This window comes from Propithecus coquereli, unplaced genomic scaffold, assembly GCF_000956105.1.
Source record: "Propithecus coquereli isolate 6110/MARCELLA unplaced genomic scaffold, Pcoq_1.0 Scaffold617, whole genome shotgun sequence".
Taxonomy (NCBI): domain Eukaryota; kingdom Metazoa; phylum Chordata; class Mammalia; order Primates; family Indriidae; genus Propithecus; species Propithecus coquereli.
The window spans coordinates 569,261-583,784 of record NW_012152141.1 but is presented as its reverse complement, the minus strand read 5'-3'; the positions used below and the strand labels follow the sequence as shown (position 1 = coordinate 583,784).

General features: G+C 40.3%; 1 protein-coding gene across 1 annotated transcript; it reads left to right on the top strand.

Annotated features, from left to right (window-relative positions):
• Positions 1 to 10,100: 10,100 nt before the first annotated feature.
• LOC105822491 (zinc finger protein 679-like) lies at positions 10,101 to 12,867 on the top strand. Its single transcript, XM_012659470.1, has 3 exons — positions 10,101 to 10,115; positions 12,114 to 12,240; positions 12,758 to 12,867. Exons 1-3 carry the CDS (start codon positions 10,101 to 10,103, stop codon positions 12,865 to 12,867), a joined length of 252 nt encoding a protein of 83 aa, XP_012514924.1.
• Positions 12,868 to 14,524: the final 1,657 nt, after the last annotated feature.

Genomic DNA, 14,524 nt, shown 5'->3' with positions numbered 1-14,524 from the left:
TCTGGAGTGTCTAGTGAATGTCAGTTCTGGGTCATCTCCCAGAGGACAGCCTGTGGAGGTGGGCTGGAGCCTCTTGGGCGAACAGCTTCATGCCCTAGTGTTGAGAGCAGTTTCCTCTTGTACCCTTTATCTAAAAAGCTAACCCCATGGGACGCTAAGGTTTTTAATTCCCGAAACTGAGCTTCCATTCCTTAAAGACGTATTGGTGCTCAGCCAATCAGATGCTGGTGTTTAGGGGAAATGCAGAAATGACTCCTGCCTTCTGGATTCTTTCAGACTTTTGAAGGGAGAAAAAACTATCCCAAAGGACAAGGAAAACCACCCAGGTGAGCCAGTGCAGAACCGGCAAAGCAATTTCCACTTCAGGCACACAGAGACATAGAGCAGTACCTCCTGGGCTGGTGGTCATTGAGTGCTTCAAATGGGCAGGATGGGGGTGGGAGGATTTCTCAAGTGATAGGATGGTGTGACTTTACATTGGAGTCACACATGTCTGTGCTGCAGTCAGCATGACCCCTTCCTGGAATTGTCACCTTGAAAAGATTTATTCATTAACTGCAAAATGTATTTATCGTTAAAGCCTGAAAAATAATAAAATATTTAAAATGAGGCAAGAAGGAGGTAGATTTCAGGAAAAAAATCTAGTCTTATATTCCATTTACTAGAAAGTCTTATTTACCTCTTTTCTTCCCCAGAGTGAGTGTGGTAAGGTTCTGAGGTCTGTTCTAATTTGGGGTGATTTCAAACAGAACCCCAGGGCTTAGCGTTGGGAATTCCACCAGGGAGAAGACATAGGGAAGATGTCTCTACCATTATGGTTGTAGAACAGTGAATACATCTTCAGAAGAGAGTGTGGTAGATAAATTGGTGAATTGCAAATATTCACCAAAACATGAGTTCCTCTCTTAATGCAGGGTGGAGAATTTTGACAGTGGATAACTCCGTTCTGTGTCCTGTGATCTGGATATTAGCATTTATAGCTAAATTTTATGTAACAGGACTTGGCAGTTATTAGAAATGTTCACATATGATTCATTGTTTGCTAAATGATTTGTTACAAAGGAAATAGTAATTAAATGACGGTTTTTGTTTGAAAGGGATAGATACTTTTGCCTTTCTTGTTTAGGTGCCTTATAATTTTCTTCTCTTCTGTAAACATATACACTGAGTTTGAATGATTTTTCTGGATTCTTCAAATACTGGCTGTTTCTTTATTTAAAACTAAATGAACAACCTTTACTGGGCAGCAGAGACTTGGGTTCAGAGACTACAAGCAAAGTCAGTCCTGGTCTGGCAAAAGGAGGTCATTGAAGGCCCAGTCAGTTCTCCCTGGGGAGCCCCCGCTCCAGGTGTCCCAGTCTGTTTACACCAACTGAGGGAGGAACACTTTATACTGAGAGAAGCTACAGAGCCCTGGAAACCTGGGATCCACAGGCAGGTGTGTTCCGGCTTGGGCTGGGAGCCAAGGGTGTGGTGCCCTTTCTGAGGGTGTAATTATTATTGTCCTGGGACTGTTTTTAGACATTATCAAATAAAATAAATTCCGATTTAGGTTAAAAGTAACTTTTTTCTAAAGACGTATTGCAATAGGATAAAAGCACTGACTGACTATAAGATTTGCAAACATCTCAAAGGTTTGGCAGACAAGGGCTTTTTTTTTTAATAGGGAAAAACAAAGAAGATTAGAAGCAAGGTGAGGGGAAAGGGCAAGGTGGATGGTGGCAAATCAGATCCTAGATGAGACAGTGTTTTACCCTGAAGTCAGCCTGTTCTTAGGAAGGGCGTAGAGAGGGGTTGTTTGTTGGCTCAGGCTGAGGTTGGGTCAAAGGTCAGCAGCCTGGGAGAAGGAGAGAAACTTAGCAAAACTTTGGTTAACAAGTATTTTCTTCTGACCATTGAAGATAAAATTATTCAGCAAATTGTTTATGAGATAAAAATGCAAATTTGGAGTCTGTGTCTGGCTGTGTGTTAGGCGAAAAAGAGAGCATCACTTAAGTCATAGTGGGAAGGAGCTCTGTCTGCAGTTGGCTGCTCTTGCAGAACATAAAGATGTGGGATTTCTTTTCTCACAGCTATATCCATCCCACCTTCCCCTGCCACATTTCCTTGTCCTATATGTCTCTTTCACTTGGATGTTGTTTCCTTTGTAATGAGCTAGTAACAGTAAGTAAAATGTTTTGCTGAGTTCTGTGAGTAATTGTGTCAAATTATTGGACTTGAGGAGGTGTATATAAAGAGAAGCCCCTGATTTATAGTTTCTGGGAAGTATAGATGGACCCCAGGGCTTGTTGCTGGCATCTGTAGTGGGGCCATGATGTGGGTCTGAGCATTGGACTTCTGGTATGTACTGACTCTGGGTGGTGTCAGAATTTAACTGTTGGACACCCAGTTGGTGTTGGAGAATTGGTTCGTGTTTAGCAAACTCTACACATGTGGTATCGGAAGTGGTGTCAGAAGAAAGACATCACAGGTCAGACCTTGAAACAACTCTGGGTGGGTATGTGGTTGCTGGTGAGAATTGTGACCTGGAGGAGGGAGTGTTTCCATGCTGCGAGTAGGAGACAGGCTGTGTGAAGTTCCCAGAATTAAATTTCCCAGCTGTTCAGGTTTCTGTCACTCACTACCCAGGTGTGAGCCACCCTGGGCTACGTCTCCACGTGAGAGTGGTCCCCAATCTTGGAAATCTTTTAAGCTACCGAGTGTGGGCTCCTTCTGAACTGTGGATGAACCAGGCTGCTCACCTGAGCTGTTTCCCTTTTGTTTCTTCTGTAAAACCTTGTTGCCATATAATTTCAGTTTGCCCAAGCCATTAACAATTTTATTCCATGATGTCAGTGTAAGATTTTTCTTTTCTTACTTAAAAATCTGATTGAGTTGAGTGATATGGTCTGAAGAAGCAAAGTAAATTTTTGCAATAAATTGTTTTATGCTGAGTTTAAATAATAATATAATCCCCCATGGACTCACCATCAGATGTATCAACAGCCTTTGGCAGTTCTGGTGTCTCCCCACCCCCCATCTTGTCTACCTTCTGCACCCTGAGGGACTACAGTGCTGATTCTTGTTGTCCTGTGTAACTTCAACATCTGTTAGGCAGCAGAGTTTTGCCTTGTTGGAGTTTTCAGTGAGTTATTGTTATTCTTAATATTTCATTAAAAAAATAAAAAATAAATAAAAATAGAAAAAATATATTTCATTAATATCATGCAGAACAGGTTTCTCTGCCTCAGTCTATGGTCCACAAGATGCTGTGTGCAGCTGTCGGTCACATGATTTACTCACCCATTCCACTGCTAATGGGACTTGAATTGTTTCAAATTTATTTTTTGATGCTTTTGACAATGTCATTCTTGCTTTTGTCCCCAAGTGCTAACACTGTATTAATTCATTAACCTAATGGAAGAAGCTGGGGAACAAAATATAATTTTAAAGAGTTTACTTGAGCCAAAGGGAAAACAGTTCCCTGGAAGACTCAGACCAAATTACCCTTGGATGTGAGCTGTGTTTGGTCTTTGTGATAAGCAGATTTTTAAAGGCAAAAAGAGGGGACAAGGAGTGGGCCCGTATGAAGTTGCTTTTTGAGAAATTTTCACCATTTTATAGAAATAAAATTGATCACTGATTGGCTATACGTTGTTTCAACTATAGGGTATGAGTTAGGGTGTTCAGCATGTGGCATTTTTAGTTACTGTGTAGCTACCTGTGGTGTCAGTCAGTGTAGAGTCCACACTGGAAACAGATTTTGAAGATGATTTCTTAGCTCAAAGGTCAGGTGGGGAGTGGGACATGGCTCCTGCCTCATTCCTGTGCCTCATTGGGCCTAATAATTTAAGGGAGACTTGCATTCCTCAAATAAAAGTTTATTTTCTTTATAAGTTCTTCTTTTTGATCACAATCTTTCTTTTTAAAAGCATTGATTAAAGTCTGACTGTCAAGATGTTCCTTGTTTCCAGAAAGTCTCATTTCCATATAGTCCTCTCTGACATCAAGATGGGGGGAAAGGAGACATTTCAGTGAGGAATTTCAAGAGCACCTAAAAGCCAAGTTTGGATGGCATCACACACTGGCAAAAATGAGAATTCAGTCAAGTCATTGACTTGCATAGCTGCTGTCACTTGTTTTAATTTGTATAGTCTTTGGAATACTATGATTTTAATTTTCTTTGAAGAAGTAAAACAACACTACATAGCATTAATAAGTTAAATAGTGCACATATAATGCAATTAAGGATTCAAAAAATGTGTATGGCAGAACAATAGCAAAATACCTTTTCCATTAGAGAGCCTACTAAAAACATCATGATAAAAATTAAATCAGGCTGGGCGTGGTGGCTCACACCTGTAATCCTAGCAATCTGGAAGGCTGAGGCAGGAGGATTGCTTGAGCTCAGGAGTTCGAGACCAGCCTGAGCAAGAGTGAGACCCCATCTATATTAAAAATAGAAAGAAATTAGGCAAACAACTAAAAATAGAAAAAATTAGCTGGGTGTGGTGGTGCATTCCTGTAGTCCCAGCTACTCAGGAGGCTGAGGCAGGAAGCAGGAAGGTCGCTTGAGTCTAGGAGTTTGAGGTTGCTGTGAGCTAGGCTGACGCCATGGCACTCTAGCCCGGGCGACAGAGTGAGACTCTGTCTAAAACAACAACAAAAAATTAAATCATGGTTCTTTAAAGACTTGTTGTAGCCAAGTGACTTCTTTTCCATTTTTTCCTAGATGAGGTTTTACTTCATGGGAGGTGTTTATGTATACACAACAAAAGGTGTTTGCCACCACACGTACACCTCCTTGCTCAGGTAATGTCTAATCTAAAGCAGCGTGATTACCTAGTACACCCTCAGCCAGTGATCAATAGCTTAGTGTTGAGTTGTGATAGAGGCAGTAGTTTCAGTAGCAATTTTTTCTAAGGTCATAGAAAGATTTCTAATCATGTGTTGATGAGAAGTGAATCCCACCAAGGCAAAAGTATAATCTTGATTAAATGCATGGAGCAATCTTCTTGATAGCCAGGGTGATAATTAGCCTTTTCCCCCAAATAGAATTCCATCTGAAATAGATTGGTGGTCATGCCTAGAGAAAGTTTGAGGTAACTTGCAGAGTGTTCGGTTCCATCAGAACTATCTACAGAGAGAGGGATGACAAAGTATCCTGAGAGAAAGTGCTTTTTAATTTAGCATCACAGGGATTGTTCAAGAATGGCTGATATGATTCCTTCCAACGGTGTGGGAGGGAAGCTTTTATTTGATGGTGTTTCCAATAAACAACGTTTCCATGTTGTAGGACATGATCTTTAATATTTATGTAGCCAGGGAGCACCCTGTTCAAAGAATCTTTAATTAATTTGAACTTTTTAGTAAGAAGCTTTGTAAGGCTTTGGGAGTAATGGAGAATATCACCTTTAAAGAGAGCTGGTTGTAGGCTACTTTCTCCATGTGCATGGACCTCTCTGCTGTTATTTTAAAGGGAGAAAGATTTTTTACCCAAACGGAGTAAAAAATAAGTTAAACAATACCGACAGAAGAACCTTAGGCCAGGAAAGTTTAAAAGTTTCTGTAAACTTTGCCAAATGATTTATTTTTTATTACACCATTTGTATATTCCACCAATCCAGAAGACTGAGTGTGGTATGCACATGGAAATCCTGAAAAATTGGCCACATGTTATTAATAGACAAATTCTTTTACCAGTGAAAGGGGTTTCTCTCTCTGTGAAGATGAGGTGGAAATCTCCATGAAGAAATGGAATGAGACTTACAGTGATCATGGTTGAAGACACAATTCAATTAATGAATAAATTTGGTCATTTTGTTTTGTTTTTCAGTTTACTCAAAGGTGAACCAAAGTCTTTTATCTCTTATTAATACTTAATAAAAACCCTGTTTGAAGAGAAAACCAAATTTTATACTCATTATTATATTATTACTAAAACTAATTTTAATAAAACTTTATAAACAGATCTATTCAATCTCATTCAGCTCTGACCACACGTGATAAGATTTCTATAAACTTTTTGTAACCTCTTCCAATTCTTTCCATTCTCTTTCTCCAGTCTCTTATATCCATTCATCCATCATTTTTTCCTTCTTTTATTCTTATAATGCCACCTTTAAAGAAACTTTAGGTAAAATTACTTTTTTTGGGAAAAAATACATCCTTATGTCTCCTTTTTATAACTTTTTTCCCTTTTTTTTTTTTTTTTGCCTAAAAACACATCTTATTTTCTTTATGCACTCTGTACATATTAATAGAATTGTTTCTTTCCTTGTCTCTAGCTTTAGTTACCATATGGTAGTCAGAATTTTAACACAGAGTAACGTTAATTCACAGTGAAGACCTAACAAAAAAAAATATTTTGAGACGGGGTCTCATTCTGTTGCCTGAGCTAGAGTACAGTGGTATCATTATAGCTCCCCGCAACCTATTAATTCCTAGGCTCAAGCAATCCTCCAGGCTCAGCCTTTTGAGTAGCTAGGGCTACAGATATGTGCCACCAGGCCTGGCTAGTGTTTTTTATTATACTTTTGTAGAGACAATGTCTTGCTATGTTGCCCAGGCTGGTCTCGAACTCGTGGCCTCAAGCTGTCTCTCACTGGCCTCCCAAAATGGTTTACAGATGTAAGCCACTGTGCTGGGTTGAAATAAGTAGTTTTAACTGTTAGACATTTACTAATACTTTATGAATGCACCTCTATTTGTTTATTTATTTATGAGACAGGGTCTCACTGGTTTGCCTGGGTTAGAGTGCAATGAAATGATCACAGCTCACTGCAACATCAAACTCCTGGATTCAAGTAATCCTCCTAGCTCAGCCTCCTGAGTAGCTTTGATACCAGGATAAAGGTACCATGCCCAGCTTATTTTTTTTTTTAGAAACAAGGTGTCACTGTTTTGCTCAGGCTGGTTTTTACCTCCTGGCCTCAAGCTACTCTCCTCCCCTGGCCTCCAAAATTCTAGAATTACAGGTGTGAGCCACGATACACAGCCCTCATTTATAATTTTTAAAAACATAGGCTTTCTTGCCTCTCTGCCTATTTATGGAGTACAGTTCTTTCTAGAGCACGGTTAGACCAAATTCCTACAAAAATACACTCACAGAGCTACAATCATCAGGGCCAGCCCTGTCGTTCAGTGCTCCTGGCATCTTTAGACCCCACAGTGATTCACAGACTACTGGGGCTCTGACGCCCACCCAGATGGGTGTGTGCACACCTAGTCGGCCTGCGAATCTCTACGTCTGCTGCATTCTCCTCCCCCAATGCCAGGGAATGTGCAGCAGGTGCTGCTGTTTCCCCAGCTCTCTAGGTCCCTAAATGTGCAGCTTCAAATTCTGAATTGAAGGCCTGGGGTTCCTCAGGATGCACTAGAGCAGGCTGCCTGTGGGGATCTCTCCTCAAGGCTGCGTCCCCTCACTGTAAAACCACAGAATGCAGAGGAAGTATAATTTCTCCTTGAATATACACGCAGGAACTGGCCTCCACCTGGGATTCACAAGACAGGGCCACACCAGACTGAGGATGTGCAAAAATGTATCTGGGTGAGACATTTTCTGCAGCATCAGAGACCAATGTGGACTTTGTCAACCTGAAAGTCCTCTCCAGGTGGAGCCCTTGAAAGTTTCCAGATCTTGTCCAGTGACCTATTTCAGCTCTATAAATGGCTCCCAGTGGTCAGTACACAATCTACAAGTGAAAACAATCATCAGCGTTGAAGCCAGCCCTTCCAGCGACACCAGACCCTACTTTAACTGAACATAAGAAAGGAGGAAATTGATTAACATTGAAAGGTCAGGACCACAAAATATCCACCACCATGACTGGAACGACCCCTGCCTGTACATTGTGTTACTGGAGTAGAGTCTTCTTCGTCTTACCCCACAGTTAGCTGATCGGAGACAGGGAATATCACACCTAGATCCATGGTTGGCTGCTCTCTCAGAGCAGGTTCATTCTATATCTTGACCCCACAGAGTCAGCATGAGTCTCTCTTGCATGGATCACCATGGGGACATTGGCCCAGGCTCACTGGAGACCCTCTCACCAGCATCTGGGAGTCTTTGAGACATTGGGGGTGCAGACTGGGCTCAGGTTGACACCTGGCTCTAAACCTTCTTCTATCTCACAGGGAGATGACTGTGTCATGCAGGGGTTTTTTCCTCTCGTCACAGAAGAAATCTCCTTGGTTGATCCCCACGTGGAAGTTGAATTTTTAGTCTAGAGCAAATGGATAAATGGTTGAATTCAGCATCATGTAATCAGTACAGAAAAAGGGAAATATATGGGGACTTTGGCTTTATTTGGACCACTTCCCTGTGTTCTCATGAGTTCTGATGTTACCATCCAAGGAAAGAACAGTTGTTTTTGCAGTCATTTCTGTTGCTTTACCTTGTTCAGAATAAATATTGAGCATCTAATTTAATTTTCCTAGAAAACTCTGATGTTCTAAGTTAAATTGCTTGTTACGTTATGCAATAGACAAGAAAGTACCTTAAAATGATTAAAGGCATACAAAGAGTGGGAGTAGAATTTATGTTGAGCAAGCTCAGAAAAGACAGAAAAATAAACCAGCAGCGTAGAAGTCAGAGCCTAGGACCTGCTCCCTGTCCCAGCCCTGCCGAGATGCACCCTCTTCTGTGCCTTGCTCAGGTCTGGTCTCATCCTGGATTCTCCCCTCAAAGAGCTGACTAGAGAAGGTCCGAGTTTGGGGTGGCTGTTCCTGCCATCCTTCCAGACCTGGTGCTCATGATTTCCCTAAACCCAAAAGCAGATATGTGGGTGCAAAGAATTATGGATTTTGGTGCCTTTATTTTCATTAAAACCTGTGTCTCTAGAAAGAGACATTTCACCCTCCAGCCTGTTTTCTATTTTTTCAGATCCAGTAGAGGTTCTACAAGGTATGAGGAAGTAAATATAAACACAACAGTAAAAAAACCTTCCCTATTACTCCTCAACACTTCCTTTCCATGTCTCTCCCATGCATGTATATCTTTTACTCTGTATAGTTTTTATTTCATCAGTGACAAAGAGACAGAAGAAAAATAAAAAATCTGGGCCTCAAATCTAGGTTCTGCTAGGAATTATGGGACGCTTAGTCGCTGACTCCCGGGGTGTTACGAGGTTCCCAGCACAGCGCACTGCAGCAACTCGTGAACACAGAGTACGTCATCAGTGAGCACTGCATTAATGCATGTGCACATGTTGTTTTCCAGTTGACTTCCTCAGATATAGTTGCCTTTCCAGCCTTTGTCAACTTTAAAGGGCCGGCAGAGAATATTGTTTCAGGATGGTGATTTGTGGCTTTCCCTTGGACCGGAAGTATTTATGTTGTGATAGACGTATTGGGTGTAAGGGACTCTGTGCTGTGCCTGCTGTCTCTAGCTGAGTGCTACTAATGACAGGTCTGGGAAAACATCAGCACTAACTCGTGACTTGTTAACGAAGCCAATTTGTGGACTCTTTCCACACCTGCGGAGTCACATTACTTAGACTGGAGCCTGGGCACCAAATGATTTCTATGCACATTGAAGCTTGAGAAGCAATGCTTAGCTAAGTGTCTCTGAGCCCAGGCTTCCAGTTATAATCTTCCGACCAGTTTGAAGACATACCATCCCCTGTGCCCTCCCTACAGATTCTGGCTATTGTTCAGGGCGAGACCATCCATGTGGTTTCAATTAAATGCTCCTCATGAGTTTAAGGTGAGGCCAGAGTCAAGCATGTGAGCTCCCAGATCCAGTCATGAGATTTGAGTTCAGCCTTTTTTCCGAAGGGAGATCACAGGATCTGCTCTGCTTGGGTTCTGTGGGGGTGAGTCAGTGCGGCCCATATTCCCATTGCTGGTGTCAGTGGCAGGGGAGGGCGCTTGAGGGCAGGAAAGAAGAAACTCATATTTTGATCTTGATGTAGGAGCTCATTGTTCCTGAGCCTCTACTGTGGCATAGGAGAGAAGAGTGTGGCCTTTTCTGCACTTCCAGGTCCCTCTGCCTGTCGGTGTGGTGGTAGCTCATGAAGGGGTTATGTTGGTGCCTTCAAACGTATATTCCGAAGATGCAGCTGTGATTTGTCCAGATAATCTCACCTGAGAAGGAATCTTAGAGGAGAAGAAAGGAAGAAATGGCTGGTTCTCAGGTAAGAGCCTCCCAGGTCAGGGGCTGTGTCCACTTTTACTCCTAGAATGTCATGTATTTGGGACTTGCAAATCGTTGCTTCTCTACTTCTGAATGTTTCTGCCTAGCAAGATTGTCTCAGCTACTTTTTTCCCTTTCTTCTTATGATTTTCAAGGAGCTCTTTGAAGTCCTTGGCCCCTTCATACGAGAGCCTTCTCTCCATTCAGGCTTATTACATGCTGCGAGAAATTCTCACCAAGAATTTATAACCTGCAATATCGAAATTGTTCCCTTTTTGACAGGTCAATGTAGAAAGGTATGGATACCCAAGATTTCTCTAGGGTATAGGGTTTGGTTCTTGGGTATCAGTGAGAAGGGGGAATGTGCACTGTTGAGGTTCTCTCTAAATGCCCCTTCATCTCTATGCCACACAGGATTTAAAAATGCACATTTATGACCAGGTGAGGTGGTTCACACCTGTAGTCCTAGCACTTTTGGGGGCTTAGGTGGGAGGATCACTTGAGGTCAGGAGTTTGAGACCAGTTTGAGCCAGAGTGAGACCCTGTCTGTATGAAAAACAGAAACTTGGCCAGGTGTGGTGGTCCACACTGGTACTCTCAGCTATCCAGGAGGCTAAAACAGGAAGATTGCTGGAGCCCAGCAGTTTGAGGTTGCAGTGAGCTGTGATGCTGCCACTGAAGTCCAGCATGGGCAGCACTGTGAGACCCTGTGTCAGAAAACGCACGTTTAAAGAGATGACATTAATTGCCCAAGGTAACTCTGAAAGTTCTGAAAATGAGATCAATTAGAGGAGATGTACTCCCTAGGTTGCCAAAGAAAGACTATTTAAATATACTACTGGAGATAAAAAAGAAATGAGAAATATATGTGGTTTCAACTATACAAAAACCTGATGGTTTTCATGATTAGATTCAGATTAAGATTCACTTTTTTTTTTTGCCATTAATTTTTCAGCAGTGATGTATCCTGTGTGCATCAGCACCTCATACCAATTTGTCTTCTTACAGTTGATGTTCATTCACTTGGTTAAAGTGCTCTCTGACAGATTTCTCCACTATAAAATTAATTATTTTTTTATTTATTCTTAATGTGTATCTTGGGGAATTTTACTGACTAATGTACCTAAATTATCACATTTAATCTGGAAGTTCCCCTTCTTAGTTTCTCTTTGCTTATAGCGTGCTTTGGAAAATGAAGGTTTTCATCTTTGTTTATCAGTCAGATAAACTCAGACAAAACTCAGGTTCTATCACTTCCTATATGTTTGGCAAAATACTCTTTTTGGGCCAGAAGAGTTGGCATAGTTAAGTTTGTTACAAATGCAGAAACCCAGGTCCCACTGCAGATCTCCTGAGTCAGAATCTGCATTTTGACAAGATCTCCAGTTCTCTGTAGTACACATTAAAATTTTTGAAGTATCCCTGTCCCTCCTAATGACTTTTCCATATGAGAAACATGTAAAGCTTATAATAATGTATTGTACACTTGTCTTTTGCTAAAAGTGTAGAGTCAGGTGTTCTCAGCTCTCACACATACAAAGGGAAGTATACAAAACGATGGATGTGTTAATAGCTTTATTATGGTAATCATTTCAATATATATATATCAAACCAATGTTATAACTTATAAGTATACACAATTTTCATTTATCAAGTATACGTCAATAAAACTGGAAAAAATTAATAAAATTTTTTAAAAAGCTTATTATGTATGATATATATAGACCACTCAAAAATGTATATATGCCTGTGTTGAGGCCCTTAATTTTATACTGTATCATACAGAAAAGTACAGTGTCTACACTTGTTTTGTGGATCTTTTTGCCATCCTCTGTCCTCCAAGTTAGAGACTGCATTAGACAGTCTTATTATGTTAATTATTAGATAATTATAGTCACTCAAGCAAGTCAGAGCCAGTTCTCTTCACTCTCCCATTTCACATTTAGTCAAATGAACGATACTATCCGTGGCTACTTGGTAAATATGCATTTTTTCCCAGGGCCTGTTGACATTCAGGGATGTGGTTATAGAGTTCTCTCTGGAGGAGTGGATGTGCCTGGATCCTGCTCAACGGAATTTGTATAGAGATGTGATGTTAGAGAACTGCAGAAACCTGGTCTCCCTGGGTGAGCATAACTTCCCTTTAGGAGTCCTAATTTTTTCCTTTCCTACAAAAGTTTTCATTTCCTTTCTTTGTGGAAGGTTTTTGGGAGTTTCTGCTTTGCATGAATGAGTTTTAGATCCCTGCTTTCAAGGAAATCTTGGGGGTTTGTTGCTGTCGAACAGAAAATCTTGAAGATGTTTCATCTTGACATGAAACTTCCCCTTTCTTGAACTGATCCGTATGCTTCACTCTAGATTAATGACAATTCTCGACATTCAGTGGCGTAAAACTTTATTTCCCAGACCTTAAAATCCAATTTTACCACCAATTTTTGATTCAGTATTACTGGATATTGGAGCTAAGGACTCATAAATTTAAAATGCCTCCTAAACATTCTAATGGTTCTGTCAAGAAGCAGTATTTTGAGTTTAATTTTCTAGAAACCTCTGTAATGTTTTCTCGTCTCTAGTGATCACAGTACTGGATTGGTAACTGGAGAATTCTAGCAAGGGTTATGTTACTTTTTTTCAATAAAACAGGTCTTGCTGCATCTAAGCCAGACCTTATTATTTGTCTTGAGCAAAGGCAAGAGCCCTGGAACGTGAAGAGACACAAGAGAGTAGCCAAACACTCAGGTAGGTGGGAATGAATGAAGCGGATGACACAGATGAGAGGCCCAAAGGTCTAGGAGGAAGCCAGACCTTAAAATATGGTTTGGGAAGCTCTGCTCCAGTGGAAATGGTTTCTCAGAAGCCTGGGTTTCTTTCTTTTGCTCTCACACAGGGGCATCTTCTGTCCTGTGCTCTAAAACTCTCTAAGGTCTCTACTTCCCTTCAGTGATCTTTCTTCAAGGTTATAGTGAGAGCCAATTTTCTCTTCATGGCTGATGAGGGACTACAAGATCTGAATGCTCTTCCTTTCCTTTTGGGGACATGAGAATACCTGTGTATATTTTTGAGAAACTCTCTTTTAAACCGTTTTTTATGTTCCCTTTTTGCTTCCTGTCTGAAATATGTCAATAGTGGTGATACTGATATTTGCTTCAGAAATCCCAGGAACACCAGAGACAGATGTACATTTTCTGCTTTATGATTTCCTACCATGGAGGTTCCCATTGTTATTTTGCAGAAATTTATACTCAGTAATTTTATCAGAACCCTATGGCTCTTCCTAAATATTAAAAAAAAAACTAATGTTATTTTACTTCACAATTTTTTAGTGTGAACTGAGGTTAATAATTTAAGTTCTATGCTTTCATATTCTTCAACTGTGATATAGTTTAGTATACCTACTCACTTCCTAGATTTCTTAAACATACTATGTTATTAGGGCTTACAGTACATTGCTGAGCATATATAAAACTCCCACTTGTGACCTTATATTTTTAATAACCCATTTTATAAGTTCTCTTTTTTAGTGTGAAGTTTACCTTGACTGTATCATTCACATATTTATGATTGTGTGTGTGTGTGTGTGTGTGTGTGAGCGACAGAGAGAAAGAGCTGTCTGGAAAGTGTCCAGCCATGTAACCATTGTTGTTATATTAACAATGGCTGAATACTTTCCAGACAGCCTATATATAAATAATGTTACATATTGATTTGTATAAATACATATTTATATGTAGTGTAATGATTTGATATGTATAAATTGTGAAATGAGTAATACAATCAAGTTGATGAACACATCTATCATCTCACGTAGTTAGCCTTTTATTTTGCAGTGAGAACACTTAAGGTCTACTGTCTTAGCAAGTTTTAGAGAACAAAATAATATTATTATCTATAATCATGATGCTATATATTAAAGCCTCAAAACATTCGTCTTATAACTGAGAGTTTGTACCCTTTGGACAGCATTTCCCATTTTTCCCATCTGTAGGCTTTGACAACAATGTTGTTGTACTCTCTGCTGCTAGGAGTTCAACCTTTTCAGAGTGTTCATACAAGTGAGAACATGAAGTATTTGCCTTTCTGTGCCTGGCTTATTTCACTTAGCATAATGTCCTCTAGGTCTGTCATGTTGTATAAGGGGCAGGATTTTATTTTATTTTTTTATGGCTGAATAAAGTTCCCTCGTGTATATTACCATATTTCCTTTATCCATTCAGCATTCACAAACACTTAGGTTGTTTTCACATCATGGTACTCGTGAATGATACTGCAATGATGGAGGAGTGCAGGTATTTCTTTGAGATTATGATTTTATTTCCTTTAGTTATATACAGAGATGGAGGATTGTTGGATTTTATGGTGGTTCTCTTTTTCAAAATTTTTTAAAGAAACTTCATACTGGTTTTTATAATG

Coding starts and splice junctions, on each gene's coding strand:
- LOC105822491 (XM_012659470.1), top strand. Junction 12,241..12,757: donor CAGAAACCTGGTCTCCCTGG/GTGAGCATAACT, acceptor TCAATAAAACAG/GTCTTGCTGCATCTAAGCCA.